We start from the raw sequence: 22,725 nt of genomic DNA on the forward strand, positions 1-22,725 counted from the left end.
TGCTACTAATAATTAAAATGATTTAGCTTTTATATATTTGGCCAGTGGCCAAAATAAATATTTATTCTTAGAAGAAATGTAGATGGTATTCTGTGTTAAGCAAATTAAATTTTAATTTAATTAAAATTAAATTTAAAGACATTTAGATGATATCTAATAGATGATCTGGATGGAAGAATGCACTTTTCTCATCTTCTCTTCAACTCTTTACATAGTTAATTATAGTATTGTTTAAGACTGCCTGCAGTAATTGGGTATTTGGGCCTGTTCTGCAGCACTACTTGTCTTTCTGCACTAGGCAATTCTAATCAGTTGTTATGGGCAAGGAGAGGCAATCCTTGTGGATACTCTGGGACCTGCTGCAGTGGGTAGTCCTTTTCTCTTACTGTTTAATATTTACATGAAGCTCCTGCAGAGAAGCCATTTGTATGAGCCCTTCAAGATAGGCCAAACTTGAACATAAAAGTTATGAATAGGAAAACTCTTTTATTATAGAGATACAGTAAAAGAATCTTGCAAATTGGAATGTGCCTCCCTGCCTTTATTGTAAAGAATACTATATATATATATATATGTTTATGTAAGTTTTCACGGGTATGTATGTGTGTATAGTTAATATTTCGGGTTTCTTCCCGTGTAATTGTGGATATATCCCTAAAAGGGTAGAAGCGACGTTTCGGCAGAATCCCATCTGCCATCATCAGGCTTATGCCAGTAGTCATTTTGCACTAACTGACGTTGGAATTTCAAATCTGGTGCTGGTATTCTGGGATGGACCAATCAAGCCAATAAACACATACTGGGACTCCCAACCAATCAGAATGAAAAGGTGGAGCCATCCCAGAATACCAGCACCAGATTTGAAATTCCAACGTCAGTTAGTGCAAAATGACTACTGGCATAAGCCTGATGATGGCAGATGGGATTCTGCCGAAACGTCGCTTCTACCCTTTTAGGGATATATCCACAATTACACGGGAAAAAACCCGAAATATTAACTATACACACACACACACACACACACACACACACACACACACACACACACACATATATATATATATATATATATATATATATATATATATATATATATATATATATATATATTTTACACAAACAAACACATAATACATCCTTCCATGTGGTATCTCAGTGTTTCTTCAATGACTTCCTCTTCTTTTTGTTACTCCTCCTATCTTCATTTCTTCCTTAAATATTTCCATTTCTCTGTTACAACATTTCCCCCAGAATACAATACATTTAATATAATATTCTCATATTTAATTCTTAATATCTTTATATTGCAAAGAAAACTTTACAAGTTTTGGAAAGTTCCCTTTACAAGGGAAGGACAAGATTGAGTTCCTCTCTCCAATTCCATTCTTGTTTTGGACTTAGATTTGTTTTATCTGACTATTACCTTGGTTGTGGTTCTTCCTCCTTTTCGTCAAGGTTATTCTCACAGGCCATTACGTCGAACAGTTTAGGTGTAGTATCAGCTACTCTGCCTGGACTGGAGATGCTGTGGAGGTCCTTTCCTAGTGTCTTGAGAGTATAAGGATATATATGAGAACAATAACACTGGAGATAAACTTAGTGTTAATGTTGATACATTGGTGTTCTCCTATTCATCAATTACTTTTTGATGGAAAAACAATATCTCTGAAAGGACTGGTCTTGACTTGAGGCCCTTTCTGAACTCTTACTAATCTAGCCATTGGACTCTGTGATCAGGGAGATCTGCCCAACTGACTGATGTGCCAGTTATAATCTTACTTGGAATGAGAGGATCAAGCTACAATGACTCATGCCCTGTCATTAAAAAAAAAGGATTACAGTGGTGCACTCTACATGGTGCGGCCTTTAAAGTCTTCTTGGAAACTACAAGATTGCAGTGGCCTAAGTTTTGACTGGCACTCACTATAAAACACTTGTTCTTCAAATCCTACACTGGCTCCCTATTGGTTTTTGGGTAGAATTTAAAGTGCTGGTTTTAACCTATAAAAGCCCTGCATACCTTGAAGCAACCACATTCTGCATCAAGATCATCTCAAGAGAAACTAATTTTCTGTTGCAGTGATGACCTTCTGGAATAATCTCCCCATTGATATCAGGCTTGCCTTTTCTCTGAGAACATTCAAGAAACAACTAAAGATGGAGCTCTGCCATATGGCATTTTCCGAGGGAATGGACATCCTGAGATTCTTTTGTTATTGTTTCACGTTATAAATGTTTTATTTTTAAATCTACCATGGGTGTGTTAATGCTGCATTTGTTTGACCTTTATGACCATGGATGTTTTATTGTTCCTTATTGCGGATGTTTATATTTTGCTCTAAACCATCTTGAGTCCGTTTACTGAAGTTGTTGATAGGAAACAAACAAGACAGAAAGACTCGGACACCTTTCTTTCAACTTATTTTGTACTGGATGATATAATCATCAAGGCACAAAGGATGTTTAATGTAATTATTAATAATCTTAAACAGGAATCAATTTTCATATGAAGCTACCTATAGTACGTGCTTTTATTAATTGGTTTATTCTAAATTAGTAAAATAAGTCAACTAAAAAGTCTGCTTTTTTTCATAATAAAAAAAATATTGCAGTAACAATAACACATGATTCATTGTGCAGATTTTTTTTATCATTGTCCCTTGTATTAAATTTCACAGGTTAAAAAAATATTCACATGCATAAAAATATAGTTTTAACTGTACTGATCCCTGAAATAAGCTTTATGTGTATGTGTATGTGTATGCGTGCATACATATATGCATACATGAAATTAGAATTGATTCTCTCTCCCTTTGCAATCTGCTAAACTCCTCCAAGCTACCTTGGACTCTTGGGGGTACTCAAGAGCAATGAGTGAAATGGAAATTAGAGGGTGAGCAAGAGTGTGGAAAAACTATTATCATTCTAGTGTAGCTTTCCAAACAATCCTTCTATTGTCTTGAAAAGAAAACCTAGCAATGGACTTTTATTCCTAGTCAACTAGAAGAAACATCTTTAGAACCATTTGGAACGATGTTGGAACATGCACACTTAGTAGTGGAGCAGCAGGCCATGACAAAACACACTGGTTTCAAAATGATGACACATGCATCTCAATGTCATTATGTAATAATTATAGAATTATGTAATGGGTGGAAACTAATCAAGGAAAGAAGCAACTTAGAACTAAGAAGAAATCCTGACAGTTAGAACAATTAATCAGTGGAACAACTTGCCTCCAGAAGTTGTGAATGCTCCAACACTGGAAGTTTTAAAAAAGATGTTGGATAACCGTTTGTCTGAAGTGGTGTAGGGTTTCCTGCCTAAGCAGGGGGTTCGACTAGAAGACCTCCAAGGTCCAATCCAACTCTGTTATTCTATATACATGGCTGGAAAAGATGATAAAGCAGCACATTGATTTAATGCTGTGATGTCGCATTACACATGTCATATTATTTGTATGCTGGTGCCCTTAATTTTTGCCTTTCTTGTGTTGCCACTGAATATATATGGTTGATGGGCCATTTTACTGAAGGAGTTGGAATTGGAGTGAGATATTGAATCTGTTTAGGATTATTACATAAGAAATGAATGAGGCAGCCAGGTTATTGGATGAAACATTATTGAAACAGAGAAAAGCAATAAAATAGGGAGAAAGCCTATCATAATTTAGCATTAATTTAATTGCTTTAAAAACATTTATATTTTAGATTATTTCTTCTTCATCCTATAAATGACAGATTTATTTTCATAAACATACACACGAAAACCAGAGTGAAAACAAAAACTATTTTCAATAGAATTTAATTTTGAGCAAATTGAATTGGTTAAATATAGTTAATAAGAGTATGCAAACTTTAAAAAATTTAGAAGAAAGTAGTTTGGATTTCATTGTGCTCAGTACTTTTCTTCTACTGATTAAAATCTTTTTCAGATCTGTCTGCTTTAAGAATTGATTTATTTAAGTCAATATGCCTCTTAAAACAGTTATAGCTTTATTTAGCCTTTCACAAAAAAAGATGTTTTAATAAAGAGCAAATAGCATATTGTCTTAAAATATAATACATTTATCGACAGTGGATTTAATCATTTCCATTCTTCCATGACAATACAATTTGCTACTAACTTTTGGAAAGGTTTAGGGAGACAAATCCAATCTTTTTAGAGTTTGTTGTTGACAATGGATCGCTAGTTATTCAGGGGTATTGTCCAGTTTCCTGCTTTCTTTCTGTAGTCAATTCATTGCACTGACCTTGCACTTCTCATGTTTCCTGATTTAGGATTGTGTGTGTGTGTGTGTGTGTGTTTGTATGTGTGTGTGTTTGTGTGTGTGTGTGTATACTTTAGGAGCTTTGGGATTAGATCTGTGACATACTGTGATATATGTGAATTAAAAAAAAATATGTATTGGTATTGACTGATTGATTTGATTTGATTTATACTTCAGCTGTCTGTTCTGGTGAACAACATAGGACTACAAATATAAATCATAATGAAAAAGCTCTGACATATTCTTGCCTTGATTTCAGTAAATATATGATTTCATATATTCATTGTACCAAAATTGGACCCAGTAAAACATAATGCAGAAAATGACTTATTTCATGATTTCCTTTAAAAGTGTAAATGGAAATACCCTTAATACCTGAATTTTTTGTTATCTGGAATTAACGGTGACATAACAGTGTAGACAATTTTATTGTAATTTCCTTTTTTATTTTCTGCTTTTCATTTTGTTTGTGGTAATAAGTTATTTCACCATTTTTATGTTATATAGGTATAAATATTGTTCATTAACAACTTGGGGTATTGAAAATTAAAGTTATGTGAATTGAGACTGTGAAAAGAGACTACATTTCTCTATGTTCTGCAAATAAGAATGAAATAACAGCTTATTTTTGTTTATAAACCTAGATGCATAAATTGAATTAATATTCTAATCTGAATAGATAGAACCACAAACATTAATAATTATATATTTTATCTTGATGGTGAATATTCAGAATTGTGCCACAGATTTGAATGTAAACTCTTTAGAGATATTGTATACTTTATCATCTCCATTACAGCTACAATTTGGGAAGAAAAAAGCTGTTTTGAGAAAATATACTTGGCCTTCATGCTTGTTATATCGAGATAGCAACAAACATATACTCATCTGTATATTACAATTAACTATTACAGTGCATTGTTATTACAATGATGTGTTGTATTTTAAAAAAGAAACTCTTGACTTAAAATTATGGTAGGAAATAAATAGTTAATCATATAATTCAGACCCATCATAAGGATTAATCCAGACATAATGCCAAATCTTAATATATCTGGATTGATTTTGGTTTCACACATTCTATAATCTCAGACAATATGTTTCTGTAAATGAAACCATGGTTTATCAGGATGCAAGAATGGTGAACAGAGCAGGGAACGAAGTTAGGAACAGAAGTAAAAAACGTGCTGATTTTAAACTAGGATTATGGTATTGATGCTGATATAGCATTGTTCTCAATAATCTACCTTTTAAATTATGCTGTGAAAAGATATATTGTTGCTGATAAAAAATAGAGGGGAAAAAACTAAAATATATCAAGAATAGAATTTCTAAAAGATCGCACAGTAAAGTACAATTGTTTAAATGTGTTTTTATAATTGAGATGTAAATACCTTTATTAGATCATGTTGATACGATTACAAAGGAATAACAGAATCATTCTGAACATCCTAGAATATTCATTGTAGACAGGACAAATCAGCAGATATGTGGAAGGGGTAAACATTTTTGTTACTTCTTCGTAAACTTTTGGATTAATGTGCAGTAATACATTTGTTTTCTGTTTCCCCAGTTAACTTCATAAATTAACATTTGTGGTGTTCTATTCGACTACATTGTTATTTTTCTGATCAGCAGAGTCTTATCTTGAATTATACTTGAATTGCTTGTTACCTAAATGTTTAATGAATTATTAGAATGAGATAGCATGAATGTTTATTTGCTATTTATATATACATAATATAATTAAAAGATATATTTAAACATATAGCCAAACAACTCCCATAACTCCTGAGCATGCTGATTATTTTTATTAAGAGTCGAAACAGATTGCCTTTCTCTATAATCTCTGTATAATCTATATAATCTGTATAAACTTCTAAATCCGTTCTAAATTGCCTGTGCCAATTTTTATTTTTTAAAGTTTCTTCTTACCCATATATTTTCAAATGAAAAATATTTTCTTATTCCGATAAAACGTAAAATATCCCTCTTTGCTAAGACAGAAATCTTTTTATCATAGAAGTTTATGTTGATAATAAAGAGCATCTAAATTTAAATGTGCCTATCCGATTTATCAAAATAATAGTTTATTTTCTAATAGAATATAAATGGCTATGCCATCATGATCCATATTTGATTTTGAGATTGTAATTATATGCCTTAAAAAGTTGTTCAAGTTGCTGACTGACGTTCAAATACCAAGTTCATATTTGTTTATGCTTTTTTCCTGCTGCACAGGAAAAATATGCTAGTTACATGCCTGAATAGGCCAACTAATATAAGTGTGGGATTGTTGTAATGATTTGTTTTCAATTGTAACAAAATGGTAAAATAGTAAATGTGATAGTTTTACTGCTAGGGGCCTCCTCTGCTCCCAATTTAAATGCTGTTCTAGAGTTGATAACCTCACTCAATAATTGTAAACATCCTGTAGATGTTTATCAAATGAAATAGATTTATACTAAATACTTCAGCTTTTGGTAAAGGCAAACTTAAACACTGAAAGCACCTGATAATATGGCTACCAGGTTTTATTTATTTGTTTGTTTGTTTACTTATTTTTTTCTATCCCATCTTTATTATTTTTACAAATAACTCACAAAGGCAAACATATCCAACATCTTCCACCTCCTATTTTGCCCACAACAACCACCCTATGATAAAACAAAGTGTATGTAATTAATTTTTATAAGAAAATTTAAGTATTGTAATATATTGATAAGACTATTTCCACTGAAATCATTTGATTGTTCCTGAAATACACCTAACCTTATTGGGAGGATATCTTGGATGTGTTACTTGCATTACTTGTGCTACTTGCACAATGAGTAAAATTGTTGGGTTGTTGTTGTTTTTAAATATTTTTTATTGCTTGCCACATCACCAGTACAATAACAAATTTTTTTACCCATGTGAATAAATTAGAGAGCAATCATTACTTGACATTTTTGAAGTAAGGGTTTAAAATCTTTAGGAATGCCAAACTTAGTCACATATTGCTTTTAAAAATATGTTCTGCACTCCATTATATGTTTACCTGAGAGCCCTAATGAGTTAATGGGAATATTTATTTCTAGATAAGTTTAAGTATGCACTGATAATTCCTATTCTCATTCGCATAGAAAAAAGAGACATAAAAAGTTGCTTTTTAAAAACAGTTTGATTTTTCACTTCAGTCAAAATGAATTTGTAAAAAAGCAGATTATACCTTTAATAATCATGGATTGCTCTGGGTGCTTTAATTATCACCATTGAGAAAAAGAAGAAGCAAGAAAGCAGAATTATTTCTTAGACCTGGGGCTAACATACATATTAGTGACAAGCCTAATGGCAACAACAACAACAAATCAGGTAAATACAAATAGTTTTAACCTGGGTCATATATTCCATTTAAGATTTTCCTATTCCTTGGATCTTGCTGGAATATAAGAGTATTCATGCACAAAACAGTCCCAGTTTACCTCATTTGCTAAGATTGAAACACATTTAAATGACAAGATAGGCTGCCTTAAGTTATTTTTTAGAGCAGTGCTTGTCAACCTTGGCAACTTTAAGACATGTGGACTTCAACTCCCAGAATTTCCCAGTCAGCATATGGAATGGAGAATTCTGGGAATTGAAGCCCATACCACATGTCTTAAAATTGGCAAGGTTGAGAAACGCTTGAGAGAGGAAGTATTATTCAGAATACACTTTTTCATATTTGTTAAAGCGAATATTTCTCTAATACTGAGCGTCTGCATTTCTTTTCCAGTTATTTATGGTGGACAATGGAGCAGATGATTGGAGAATAGCCATGACTTATGAGCGCATTTTTTTCATCTGCTTGGAAATTTTGGTATGTGCTATTCATCCTATCCCTGGCAACTACACTTTTACATGGACAGCTCGTCTTGCCTTCTCCTATACCCCATCGACAGCAATAGCTGATGTGGATATAATTTTATCCATACCTATGTTCCTGAGACTTTATCTTATTGCCAGAGTTATGCTTTTGCATAGCAAACTTTTCACTGATGCCTCATCCAGAAGCATTGGAGCACTAAACAAGATCAACTTCAATACACGTTTTGTTATGAAAACCTTAATGACAATATGCCCGGGAACTGTACTCTTGGTTTTTAGTATCTCCTTATGGATAATTGCTGCATGGACTGTCAGAGCTTGTGAAAGGTAAGCTGCCATAAAGTATACTTTATGATTGGTTCAGTGATATTTTGTACACATTTTCTATCACCACTGCTTATTAATTTGAGCATTCCCTTCTAATGGATGTTAATTATTTTTTGGTTTATAACTTTTTGGTTCCTTCCTTACAGTTTTAATGTCTTATATTTAAGCATTTGAAAGAGAAGATTAAATTGTAATTTCCTCTTGCTATAGGGTCATTTACTGAATGTACAGTAATTTATTTCACTTCCAGTTGAACTAGTATTTAATTCTTCAGAATCTAGATACATTTTATTACAACTTAACCTGAGGGCAACATTATACAAGTGGAACTGGAATGCAGCTCAAACAGGGAGAGGTCCTTGAGTTGTTCTCTTCCTACTAGATTTAGGGTACATAAAGCATTGTGCTGAGAAAAGCAACCCTTTTCTCTGCACAATGCTTTAGGTCCCCCACAATGCTTTATGTCCCCTATATATATATTGACTGTGATCAACTTTCTTATTGTTATGACATTTATATTTATCAAGAATAAATAAAACATACTGGTATCATTAAAGAAAGATTTAGATGATTATCAGTAGTCTTAGTAGCCAAAATTGGACAGAAAAAGAAAACAAAATCAAACAAGGAACTATTTGCATAGTTATGACCATGGATCAGAATGCAATTACTGTATGTTCCCACTGACAGGGAATATAATAGCATTCTTTAAGTATTTGAAGGGTTGTCATAAAGAAGGCCAAAATCTATTCTCTACCAATCCAGTAAGAAGGACCAGGGATAATGGATTGTAGTTATGGGAAGATTCTGGTTGAATATTAAGCAAGAATGTGTAACAGAACAGTTGACAATAGAGAATTACCAAGGGAAGAGGCAAGGTCTTTTATAATGAATATGTTCAAGTACAGGTCAGATAGCAACCCACTGAGGATATCTTAATTTTCTTGCGCATGGGGTGGATGACTTATTGCTTCCCTTCAGTCCTGTGGTGTATATTGGTGATCCCAGTCGACAAATGAGTAGGAATCAGTTGGATTCTATGGAATTCTATGAGTTTTCTCCCTTGTTTATAGAATGAATATTGCTAGAATGAACGTTCCTAGCATTCATTTTTATAAAAAAGATCACTATGGCCCATTATATTTCTTCTGCTGATCTAAAAACTGCAAAAATGGTAATTTGCAAATTATGGTTGTTTTTTTAAAAAGTCGAAGCTTATTTTTTAGCATGATTCTAAGGGAATTTTATTTAACTTATTTCCTTTAATTATTTGGAGCTATATATTTCATGTCCTCCAAATCTTGCTGCAAATATTCTGCTAGAGTTGTTGGTTTCCAAAAATGCTATAGTGATTCACTGTCATCTGGTCTGGTTACAAGTTCTTAATTAACTTTTTTTAAAAAAATAACAATGCATAGTAAGGCAACATCATGAAAAATATATTTGACTAATCAGTTTCCACATATTTCTCGGGTCATTGACTTACACACATATATTTGAGAATACATTTCATTTATTCACTTTTGAAAGACTGTCTAAAACGGCACTCAGCAGTCAAATTATTTTTGTTCTATTTCTTCTCTTGGAAAGAGAAAACGATAACAAGCTCAGGCCTATGGAATTGTTATTAGTTAGTAACCAGCTCTTTAATTTAATCTATCTGATCCAGTAAGGACAATATTAATGGTCAATGCTGAAATTCAAAATAGCAATCCTAGTTTTATATCAGCACCTATCAAAGGATAAGGAAACAAAGTTTGGTGGTGGAAGTCCATAAATGGCATGCTTCTTGCATTCACATGCAGAAGATACAAAATGTTTTACTTTCTTATTTTATTTATGTAGGCGTATATATTATTTAAAGGGCCAGTTAGCTGTAGTAGTTAAGGCATCAGTCTAGAAACGGGGAGACATGAGTTCTAGTCCAGTCTTAAGCACAAAGCCAATTGGAAATCCAAATTCCATATAAACCATAACTTTATTGTAGGAAGGAATCCAATCATGTCAGTTGCCAGAAATCTTTTGGAATGGGGAAGTCTTGCTGATTTTTCTAAACCCCTAAGCAGGCCTGGCAAATTGGTGGCCCAGGGTCTGGATGCATCTTGTGTAGGTCATGTGCATCCTGGCTCTGCAAAGGAAAAAAATGTTGCGATATGTCATGATATATCATGTGATGCGATCGAGTTTGACACCCGTGCCCTATAGGATTGGTGACTATGTTATCTTAGGAAGATTGCTATTCCAAAGAAGGAAAGCAGACAGTGGTGTGCTGGCATTGGCTTGCTGCAGCTTGTGAGAATCGATTGTTAAATTTTCAGTTTGCAAGCTGATTGACAGCTGAGGTCAGCCTCAGCGCTTAATGGGCCAATCAGCTGTTCTGTAGCTAGCTGGATGGCACAACTATGGCAATGGAGCCAGGAGAATTGATTTTTAAACATTTAGGAGCATACTCTTCTTTCTTTTTCTTTCTAGGTCCTCTTTCTTTTTAGAAAGGTCATCCTCATTTTCTCTAATGATGACACTTTCTCAGAGTAGTCCTCCCTTCCGTATCTTATTGAAAATACAGAAAACAGGTTCTGGGTCATGTTAGGCTTTAAACATTTTATTGATTGATTGATTGATTGATTGGTTCGATTTATATGCCGCCCTTCTCCAGAGACTCAGGACGGCTTACAATGCGTTAAGCAATAGCCTTCATACTTTTGTATATACCTGCTTAGTAGGGCTTTCGCCACCCCCCCCCAAGCGGTATTCTTTTTTATACAAAGTCACCTTATTGCCCCCACAATCCGGGTCCTCATTTTACCTACCTCGGAAGGATGGAAGGCTGAGTCAACCTTGAGTCTGGTGAGATTTGAACTCGCAGTAATTGCAGGCAGCTGGCAGCTAAGTGCTACTTAACTTAACAGCACTTTAGTCTGCTGCGCCACCAAGGCTCTTATTTTTGAGTTGCACCCAGAATTCCATATTTAATTAGTGCAGGTCTCACTTTAGTAGTGTAATGTGGGCAAAAAAAAACCCTGTAACTAATTACACAACTACATTTTGGGCCAGTTGTTGCTTCTGGATATCTCCATTGGAAGCTATTGGAAACATGGAGTGGGTTTCAGTACTCAAACTGAAAGATAATCAAGTCATAATTGATAGGTCCATGGGCCTTCTGATCCAGGAAGAGATCACACTGTACCTGGCATATAAAATGGAAGCTAAAGGACTTTCTGGCAACAGCTGCCACTGTTCCCAGATTATTTACCAATTTGGCACAAGGAATTCCAACACCATTCCAAATGAAAAAAAAAAAAGGATTATCACTGGCCTATGTTGGTTTCTGAATCCACCTTTTGGGGACTGAACCTTAATTTCTTTATCATGCTTGCATTCATGGGATTTCTTCATGTAATCAATTCTTTTTCCCAACCAAAGAATATGCAGTCTTTCTCTGTATTGAAAGTACCAGTAGTTCTTGACTTATGACCACAATGGGGACCTGAATTTTGGTTCCTAAGTGGAGTAGTAAAGTGAGATGTCTTGTGACTATAATCCCGACAATCCCCTTTGCTGTCATGTTACCAGTCATTAGCTGAGGACCCACCTGCCAACCACAAGAAACCAAAATGACACCATGAGCTGATCAAGGTTACTTATTTATTGCTGCATGCCTATCTACAAGAAACTCACCAGACTAACTGCATTCTGCTTACCTTGGCCAGGTAAGAGTTTCAGGGATTCTGTGACACTTCCTGTTCTTCAAAGTCCCTAAACTCATCCCTTCTTCATATCTCTCCCCACACATGCCTATCCACCCCCCACATCTGTGTCCTTTTGCCTTTCCTGCACCCTGTACTGCATGGATCTGGGCTTGCTTGCTATGTCCTGAGAAGCTGTAGCCACCCCACCCCATTGCCCTTGCTACTCTGCACTCTGAGACCCCTGCTACCTTCACCATCTTCTTGTTCTTGCTGTTGCTGAGGCATGTCCACCCTGGCTGTTAGACCTTGCTGAGATTGACTTCACACTGTGAAGAAATAAAAAAATGAAAACAAAACTGGCACACCAAAATGTCCCCTTTGCAAAGAGCTCCTGGGCAGGTCTGGGGCTAGCTTTGCACTGTAAAGGGGAAAAATATTGCTTTTGGCTTTTCTCTACCTTTTCTCTCAATGCAAAGCCAACCCCAGCCCTGGGCAGCATCTGGGTGAGGCATGCCTCATTAGCAGCAGGAACAGGAAGGTGATTAATGTGAGTTGAGGTAGTGATATGTGGGGTGGCAGGAAGTGATGGGATTCAAATTTTTTTACTACCGGTTCTGTGGGCGTGGCTTGGTGGGCATGGCAGGGGAAGGATACTGTAAAATCTCCATTCCCTCCCCACTTCAGGGGAAGGTTACAGCAAAATCCCCATTTCTTCCCAATTAACTGGGGTTCAGGAGGCAGAAAATAGATGGGGACTGGGCCAGTGAGAGGTGGTATTTATCGGTTCCCTGAACTATTCAAAATTTCTGCTACCGGCTTTCCAGAACTGGTCGGAACCTCTGAATACCATCTCTGGTGACAGGGGATCAAAAGGGCATACATGGGGAGGACGATAGGTAGATAGGGGCAGGTTGTAGGGCCCCTGCCATTGTAAGGGTGGGCTGGCTGCAGAGTGCCCAATATTGATCACATGACCATGGGGCACTGCAATGGCTGTAACTTCAGGCAAGAGGTCATAAGTCCCTTCATTCAGTGTCTTGTAACTTCAGTTGCTGAATGAATGGTCATATATCAAGAATAACAGAGGTGGTATTCTGTCATGAATAAATGCCTTGCCTCTGATCCAGATCCAGAAACAGGGGGGCTGGGCAAGCCAACCCCCAAGATCCACCCTAACCCAATGACCCCTCCTTACCTTGGCCACGCCCCAGGGGTACTTAAGGATCAGCCACGCGGTCCTGCCTCAGTTCCAGACTTGTACCTGTAATGATAAGATGCTTAATCAATAAACAACATTTGATACATTAAGAATTTGTCTATGGAGTTATTGGGCACGATCCTCGAACATAACCTACAAAATGGTAGCAGAGGATGGTTGGATAGCCCAATCCTGATACTCCACGACATGCAAGGGACCACAACAGACAGGGTGAATACCAGAGCATTCACCAAGAAGATGGCAGGACGATCTGCCCAACCCGAAACCACGCAAGGAGAGGCACCCGAGACGAGCGGCCTACTCCACCACCCATCCACCCCGGCCAGGAGCAACGAGGAGTGGACGAAACACGAAACCTCAAAGGAAGAGATGCACGACCTAAAAGGAAAACTCCTCGAACTGATAGATTCGTCGCAAAGCAACAGCGGCCTCATCGCGGAACTCCGAAGCCTGATCAAAGGCTCCGAAGCAGCGAGTGAGGAAGATGAAGACGAATCCGACTACAGCGAAGGAGACCCGGTAAGGGAAGATTTCCCCCACCAAAAACCTACCGCAAAGGCCGAAGGAGACTTCGCGCCCTTTTCACGGCGGCCATCTTGGGAGACGGCGTCATCAAAGATGGCCGACCATCCACCAATAGACTCCCGGGATTTAAATCCTATGGCGGGAATCGGGGCCTACTCAAAAACTACCGACCAAAAATACTACGAAAAACACAAAGGCCCAAAAACAAAACCTACAAGCTCGCCAACCGAACCCGAAGTCAACAAGGCCATCGAACTAATCGCCGCGGCCCTAGGGGACAAGGTAAAACTACCGGCCGTACATCCCGGCGCCAGGCCGAAAAATAAAAGGGACCCCAACGCGACGAGGGCCGGCACCGGCACCCACCCTGGGAAGGATGCCACCATCGCGTGGACCCAGGACCACCCAGAGCCCCTAAGAGGTCCACCCACTAAAGCGGGACGCCAAGGGCGATGGGACTACTCACCAGACCGACGACCGGGACCAGATCCGTGGACCGCGAGGCCATCCGCAGGCAGAGGACGTCCATCGGCGGGCAGGGGGATCGGCCCGACACTCACAGGCGACATCCGCGCGAGACCGGGCCAACCGGGACCATTCGCGGCCCCAACGGGACTCCCAACGTCCACCGGCGATCCTCACCGCTTTCCGAGGCTCCAGGCGACGATCCGCGACGATCCCGAGCAGGCAAGGCCAACCGGAGAGGAGCTGAAGGCCCATCCGGAAGATTGGGGCCTTCATCCGGGAGCAGCATGGACGAGCTCCTCACTCCACGACGACTGGGGAGAAATGAACCTCACGCATGCGCAGCACGCCCCTGTAAGAAAAACGGAACAGGACATAGAGCTACACCGACGCAGACACATAGATACAAGTCAGTTCAGACTTGCCACAGTCGTTCCTCTGCCATATTGCGAGTATCCTTATGTGAGGAACCATGGACAGCGACATAATGTGAGTAATTTAACTTACAATTCAGGGACTTTACCCAGTGATTTTCCTAAACTGAGGCTAGATGGGGAGAATTTCCTGGACTGGAATCAGCAGCTCCAGGGCACCCTGCTTAAGGAAGACCTGCTATCCATGGTTACAGACCCCCCAGAAAAACCCTGGACTTTTGAATTGGATTGCATCCATCACAAAGCTTACTGTATTGTCATTGCCAGCATTACCCCCAGCATTTACCCCAGTATTGGCCACCACCTGACTGCATTAGAGGTAATACAGAGAATGCACAAACTGTTTTACTGCCAAAGCGTTGCCAGCACCACCAGGCTGTCTAGGGAGTTTTATGCCACTAAACTCAAGGCAGGGACACCCATGAGCGAGCATTTACTATCACTAAATAATACTAGGGCCCAGCTGACACAAAGGGGGGAGGTCATAAGCGAGAGGACCATGATAAGTATCATAGTAAATTCCCTAGATCCCAGTTGGGACACCTTTATTACACAGATAGACAATCTAGGGACAGGGAGGCTCTCACTTGAATTACTAACAAGTAAACTAATATCAGAGGATTGCATTAGAAAGGAACGCTCCCTAAGCCGCAGGGAGCAAAGACCCAGCAGAAAGATTGAGCCACAGGGCAGGAGCCAGAGCAACACAGAGTGCTATATATGTGGGTCAAGAAACCATTACAAGAGGGACTGCCCTAAAAATACAGGGGACAGGATGCATAGGAGAGATAGACCAGAACAAAGGACAAGACACACTAGCGGACGCTCGCCAGAGGTCAGGCACAGGCGTAGGGATTCACCTAGCCCTAGAGACAGGAGGGACCACAGGGACAGTTCCAGGGAGAGCCACACTGGATCACTGTACGGCATAGGGGATCAAACACAACACGTAGGCCAAGACAGGGAGGAAGGCACATGGCTGCTGGACTCAGGAGCCACAAACCACACCACACATGATCGCAACCTACTAACCTCTTTCACAGGAGAAAGTTTTGTAGTGAAAGTGGCTAACCAGAATAACGTACAAGTAACAGGCAAAGGTAATGCATACGTACCAGGAATAGGTATGGTACGAGGAGTACTCCTAGTGCCAAATATACCATATAATATCCTTGCCACCCTAAAACTAAGCAAGGATAACAATGTAGAGGTGACTTTCAAAGAAGGAAAGGCACAGGTGACCAGAGGGGGTAAAGGGATAGGGAAAGTAGTAATCAGTGGGGAACTACCATTCTTCCACCCAACCAAGAGCACACAGCCAGAAGTGAACAACCACCGAGGGGTCAACTCCAATGGCACAGGCAACGCAAGCAAGGAAGTAGAGGGGGTTGAGCACACACACACCACCGATGAGCCCAATGAACAGGGGACACCTAGGAAGGAGAAACCAATGATAGGGAAACCAATGCATGACAACTGTGCCCACCTATTACACAGGAAACTAGGACACATTAGTTTCCCCGTAGTACAGAAAATGTTGGAATGCTCTGAAGGTGTAAAAATAAAGGATTGTGAGAACTACCTCGAGTGTTCTATTTGTAAGGGCTCCAAATTAAAAACCAAACCAAGGCCCAAGAAGTCAGTACGCACAACTAATTCGATTTTCCAACTTGTACATATGGATCTAGTGGGGCCACTAAGGCCTTCCATCAAGTACAGGAAGAGGTACTTCCTGACCATAGTGGATGACTTCAGCCGCTATGGCTTCGTGTACACCCTAAAACACAAAAATGAAGTTTTTCAAAAATTTAAGGAATTCTATGCGAGGGTGGAGACACAACACAACACCAAAATCAGGCAAATAATGACAGACCGGGGGTCTGAATTCTTATCAAGCGACTTCTCGCGATGGTTAAAAGCACGCGGGATGGTCCAATACACGACTTCTCCGTTTTCCGCTTTTCAAAATGGCGTGGCGGAACGAAAAAACGGAACGCTACAGACCATGATGAGGTGCGCACTAGATGATGCCGGCCTAGGGCAGCATTTCTGGTCCGAAGCACTCATTTATTCGAATTATACTCTAAATAGACTGTGGTCCAGCGTACTAAATAAAACCCCATATGAATTAATGTACCAAAGGAAACCACAAGTGTCACACTTACACATATTCGGGGTCACGGCAGATGTGCACATACCCAAGCAACTCAGGCGTAAGGGGGACAGGGTATCCAGGAGGTTGAGGTTCATGGGCTATGAACCGGGAACAAAAGGATACAGGTTCATAGACAACAGCAACAATTTCGTGATATCACGAACAGCTGTTTTTCACGAAAACGCTAACTGGTCCAAAATACACCTCAACGAGGTGTCCCTTAACAAGGACGGACCAGGGGATGATCAAAAGGAAATGAAACACCAAGCAGAGAGGGACACCGAACACAGAAAGAACAAACCCAGGGGACAGGAAATACCAGTGAAGGGATGGAAGGAAAACCACCCGCTCATTAAAGTAGACGCACTCACCGAGAGAGAAGCTAGGTACATGCATGACACAGAGACACCTCCTGACAGACCAGTCAGGACAAACAGGGGCAAAAGGCCAGAAAGGTTAGGGGACTACATATTATCCCTACACAATAACCAACTAACCCCCAACACATATGAGGACGTACTGGGGTTACCAAATGAGGAGAGAGAGAAATGGGAGCAAGCCATGGAAAGGGAAATGGACAGCTTGAGGGAACTAAAAATATACACTCCCTCTAAAGTTCCAACAGGAAAGACAACCATAGGCACTAGGTGGGTCTACAAGATTAAGACTCTAGAGGGAAACAAGGTGCTCTACAAAGCAAGGTTGGTGGCCCAGGGATTCGCCCAGAAATACCCTGATGACTACACGGAAACGTACTCCCCCACAGTCAGGGCTGAGAGCGTGAAATGTGCACTGGTGGTCGCATCACTGCTGGGGCTGGAGGTGCACCAATTCGACGTGCAAACCGCTTACCTGCACGCTGAGCTCGACAAAGAGATATACGTGAGAGCGCCACCCAGCCAAAGCACCAAAAAGGGGGAAACCTGGATTTTAAACCGGAGCTTGTATGGACTCAAACAGTCAGGGAAACGTTGGTATGAGTGCCTATCCAAGACATTGAAGTCCATGGGGTTCTCAGCCACCTCAGCCGACAACTGCTTCTTCACCAAGAAGTCAGGCAACTCCCTCGAGTATGTTTTGATATACGTAGACGATATATTGTATATCGGTGATCAAGCCAGCAAATGTAATAACTTCGCCAATGAGCTGGGGAAACATTTTACACTAAAAATATTGGGCAAGGTAGACAAATACTTGGGGGTACAGATCACGAAAACAGGCAAAGGTTTTCAGCTGTCACAGAAGGATAAAATTTTAGAACTAATACACAAATGCAGCATGACAAACGCCAAGGGGTGTGAAACGCCAATGCAGCCAGACTTCTTGAAGGACATGTATAATGAGGCTGAGGCGTTCAAGGACAACACTTTATACAGATCCACCATAGGCTCCCTACTGTACATTGCGAACTGGACCAGGCCAGACATCGCATTGCCAGTCAATTTGCTGTCAAGACACGTGGGTAAGCCCACCGTGTACCACTGGGAGGCCATCAAAAGGGTATTAAGGTATTTAAAGCAAACTTCCGAGGCCTGCCTGTCATTAGAACCCGAGAACACCAAAACACCCACACTCACGTGCTATGCTGACGCTGACTGGGCTGGAGACGTGAAGTGCAGGAAAAGCACTTCGGGTTACATATTTTTCCTAAACAACAGCCCAGTTCACTGGTACACAGGCAAGCAAGACTTGGTAGCCACATCCACCACGGAGGCTGAATATATCTGTTTGTCTAAAGCCGCCAACAACCTGGTCTGGTTCGATGACCTGCTCGCTGACATATGGGCCGAGCCGAGCTACCCCATCATCATGCACGAGGACAATAAAGCCGCCATGGAAATATCTAAGGCTGAAGCAGTGGGTCAAAGGTCGAGGCATATCGACATAAAGTACAAGCATGTCAGGCAGTTCGTGAGTATAGGTTTTGTGAAGGTCATACATTGTGACACGGAAGAACAAACAGCAGACATCCTAACAAAGCCGTTACAAAATAAACAGCACACATATCTCACATCAAAATTAGGAGTCCTCTTGAAAAAAACAACTCAAGTACATAACACAGAAAAATATCTCGGCCAGGCATTTAGAGGGGGTTTTGTCATGAATAAATGCCTTGCCTCTGATCCAGATCCAGAAACAGGGGGGCTGGGCAAGCCAACCCCCAAGGTCCACCCTAACCCAATGACCCCTCCTTACCTTGGCCACGCCCCAGGGGTACTTAAGGATCAGCCACGCGGTCCTGCCTCAGTTCCAGACTTGTACCTGTAACGATAAGATGCTTAATCAATAAACAACATTTGATACATTAAGAATTTGTCTATGGAGTTATTGGGCACGATCCTCGAACATAACCTACATATTCAGCAGGTTCTGACCAGTTCTGGAGAACCAGTAGTGGAAATTATGAGTAGTTTGGAGAACCAGTAAATACCACCTTTGGCTGGCCCTGCCCCCATCTATTCTCTGCCTCCTTAGTCCCAGCTGATTGGGAGGAATTCGGGATTTTGCAGTAACCTTCCCCTGGAGTGGGGTGGGAATGGAGATTTTAGGGAATGGAGTATCCTTCCCCTGCCACGCCCACCAAGCCATGCCATGCCATGCCCAGCAAGCCACGCCCACAGAACCAGTAGTAAAAAAATTTGAATCCCACCACTGAAGAATAAGCTATAAAAAGATAGAGCTTTTTTCTTCTACAGCTGTAATTAAATTTGAAATTGAGTTTTCTATCAATGAAGAGTGATCAAGCTCTCTCCGTCTTTCTGTCTTTTTTTTTTTTCATTTTCAACATTGAAAGTCATGGTGGTGTTTAATTATTTTCCTGTTTTTCTTGCTGAAGTTTTGCTTTAAGTGTTAGTACTTCTGCCCTTTGATGTTTTTATTTGCTCTTTCATTGTTTCATTATACTTTCTCCTCTAGTGTAAAATGCTTTGATTATTATTTTAACAGAAAAAAATACAAAAATAAATTAAACTCTTAACTACTTTAAGAAGAAGAACAGAGCATAAATAAACTTCATATCATGAAACAAAAAGGAAAGTTATTTCTGTTCTGCTGCTACTTAGGCTAATATACAGTTTGTTGTTATTAGAACTCAGGAAAGCATAACATCAGAAAGACTTGTTTGATACAGGTCATCTTTAAGGTATTTTACACCATTTTTTTACATACCTACATTAGCTGTTTTCAATAATGGCTTATCATGCTGCTTTTTAAACTATAAAGATTTTATTTTAAAAATTACAACAATAAGATATAATCCCAATGCAGGTTTATGAGCTTCATATCAAGTTTACCAGTCCATTTTACCATGATGTCAGAATTTTTTTTGTTAGTTTCCTCCTTAACCACTGGATTTTCTGTTAAGAAATGTAACTATGTATTTGCTTGCAATTTTTTAAAATGACTCAAAAGAAGATGGTAATTAAAGATCAATGGGAACTTTTATACAAACCAAGAGAAAAAGAATGAAACATTAGGATTTACAGACTAGAAAGCACCAGAAAATATATTAAGCAAGAACAAAAAGAGTGAAGGGATAAATTTTTATAAATTCAAATAAACAAGATGTCATACCGTAGTTTTAAAAGAGAGAGATCTGTACGTAATGAACCAAAAAAAAGAAAGGATTGGGATAAGAGAAGATGAAATAGAACTGGTTGAGAACATAATTAGATTTTGATGAAAGAATGAACCTTATTGTCAATAAACAAAAGCAATAAAGTTAGAAGGCTAAAACTACAAAGAGATTGAAACCATTACGCAAAAGTTTTGAAACGGGTGAAATCGCCCGATCCAGTAGCGATGGCAGTGGGTGGTTCGGAGAATCGGTAGCAAAAATCCCTGCGCCCCACCCCCATGGCCAGCTGAGCCGCACAATCATCAGAGGCTTTTTTTTTTACTTTTAAAAACATTTTTTCTACAACCTTTTCGGCCGAAAAAATGCTTTTAAAAGTAAAAAAAAAGCCTCTGATGATCACGTGGCTCAGCTGGGATCATCAGAGGCTTCTAAAAGCAGTTTTTCTACAACCTCCTCGGCCGAAGAGGTTGTAGGGGAAAAAAATGCCTTTAAAAGCCTCTGGCGATCCCAGCTGAGTTGCTTGATAGTCAGAGGCTTCTAAAAGCATTTTTTTCTGCAACCTCTTCAGGCGAAGAGGTTGTAGGGAAAAAAATGCCTTTAAAAGCCTCTGGTGATCCCAGCTGAGTTGCCTGATTGTCAGAGGCTTCTAAAAGCATTTTTTTCCTGCAACCTCTTAAGGTAGAAAAAATGCTTTTAAAAGTTAAAAAAAAAAATTGGCCATGCCCACCCAGTCACATTACACACACACACACACACACACACACACACACACCAAGCCATGCCCACAGAACCGGTAGTAACAAATTTTAGATTTCACCCCTGGTCTGAAACTAATACAATACTGTAATGAAAAGCAAGATTTTTCTGAAGAAAAAGGCTGTCTGTCTTTTGTTCTTCTGTCTGTCCTGTTACTGCAATATTATTTGGAAGAACACTGCTCAGTAAACTTTCAGCTTGAGAGTTACTTTTCTTAAATTAGTCACTTGAGGACAAACATACAGTCAAACTTTAAATGATGCAGCCAGCCATGTGTGTTCTTCAGATGCCTTCACTCTAATAGAGGTAGTGGAGCTATTAATAAAGATGAACAAAGACAAGGTTAAGTCTACTACTCTTGCTCTTTTACTCTGTTGCTTTAGGCTGTTTTATGCTAACTTGTGCCATATTGTAAATGAGCTGAGCTTTGGAGAAAAGTGCTTGATATTGGATGGAGGATACATGCAGCCATCACCTGTACTCTTACTTTGATTCCAGACAAAGCCCACACATAGAAGTTATAAACCATTGTCCCATAACCTTATGAGCCAGAATATAATTAATTAATTTGTTGATAGATTATATTTTAAGTTCAGCTGATAACCATAGTTTGAAAGTCGAATTGCAAGCCCAAACACAAATTGTAAAACCAAGAAAAATGGTTTAGAACTATAAAGAAGTTCTATAATAAGTAGAAGTCTCGGCAGGACTAAATTGATAGTCAAACTAGTTTTGATAGTAAATAAATTTAAAATAGGGCTCACTGGATTTTGTGTAGCTTTATTTATAAATTGCAACTGAGGGATTGTGTTTGTTTTCTTTCTTTCTTTTTTTAATTTTCAAAAAACCTTTATTAAAATTTAAAATATTAAAATACTAATACAAGTACGTCTGTAACAAAAATACGTCCATGATAGTTGTACAGTTCAACGTCGTTCCAACAGTACACAAATCTTAACTCTATTCATATATTCTCAGATATTCTTTCTTGATCGAATATATGTAAACACAATTTATGTCTTATTTTGATCTATATATTTCCTATTTTTATTTTCTATCCATTGATACTAGTTTTCCCAAGTTGAGTAATATTCCTAGTCTTCCTTGTTATTTAATTCTATAGTAAGTTTGTCCATTTCTGCACACTCAAAGATTTTCCAGATTATTACACAATCTGTCGGTGTAGTGGACATTTTCCAGGCTTGTGCGAGTACAATTCTTGCTGCTGTAATAATATGTGTTTGTTTTCTTTCATTGATTTGTTGTTGTTGTTAGTTACGAAGTTGTGTCTGACCCATCGCGATCCTATGCACAACATTCCTCCAGGCCTTCCTATCCTTTATCATCCTCTGGAGTCCATTTAAGCTCACGCCTACTGCTTCAGTGATTCCATCCAGCTACCTCATTCTCTGTCGTCCCTTTCTTCTTTTGTCCTCAGTCTTTCCCAGATCTTCTCCAG

At 39.1% G+C, this 22,725-nt stretch overlaps 1 protein-coding gene across 1 annotated transcript in view; it reads left to right on the forward strand.

The window, feature by feature from the left end:
- The window catches only part of KCNN2 (potassium calcium-activated channel subfamily N member 2), an 84,555-nt gene that overhangs the window by 7,702 nt on the left and 54,128 nt on the right, over nucleotides 1–22,725 (forward strand). The window contains exon 3 of the mRNA XM_034432780.3: nucleotides 8,028–8,446. Within this exon, the coding sequence (XP_034288671.2) occupies nucleotides 8,028–8,446 (419 nt within the window). The remainder of the gene's footprint in view (nucleotides 1–8,027; nucleotides 8,447–22,725) is intronic.

The sequence above is a fragment of the Pantherophis guttatus genome, chromosome 2 (assembly GCF_059756535.1).
Source record: "Pantherophis guttatus breed Tessera chromosome 2, ASM5975653v1, whole genome shotgun sequence".
NCBI lineage: Eukaryota > Metazoa > Chordata > Lepidosauria > Squamata > Colubridae > Pantherophis > Pantherophis guttatus.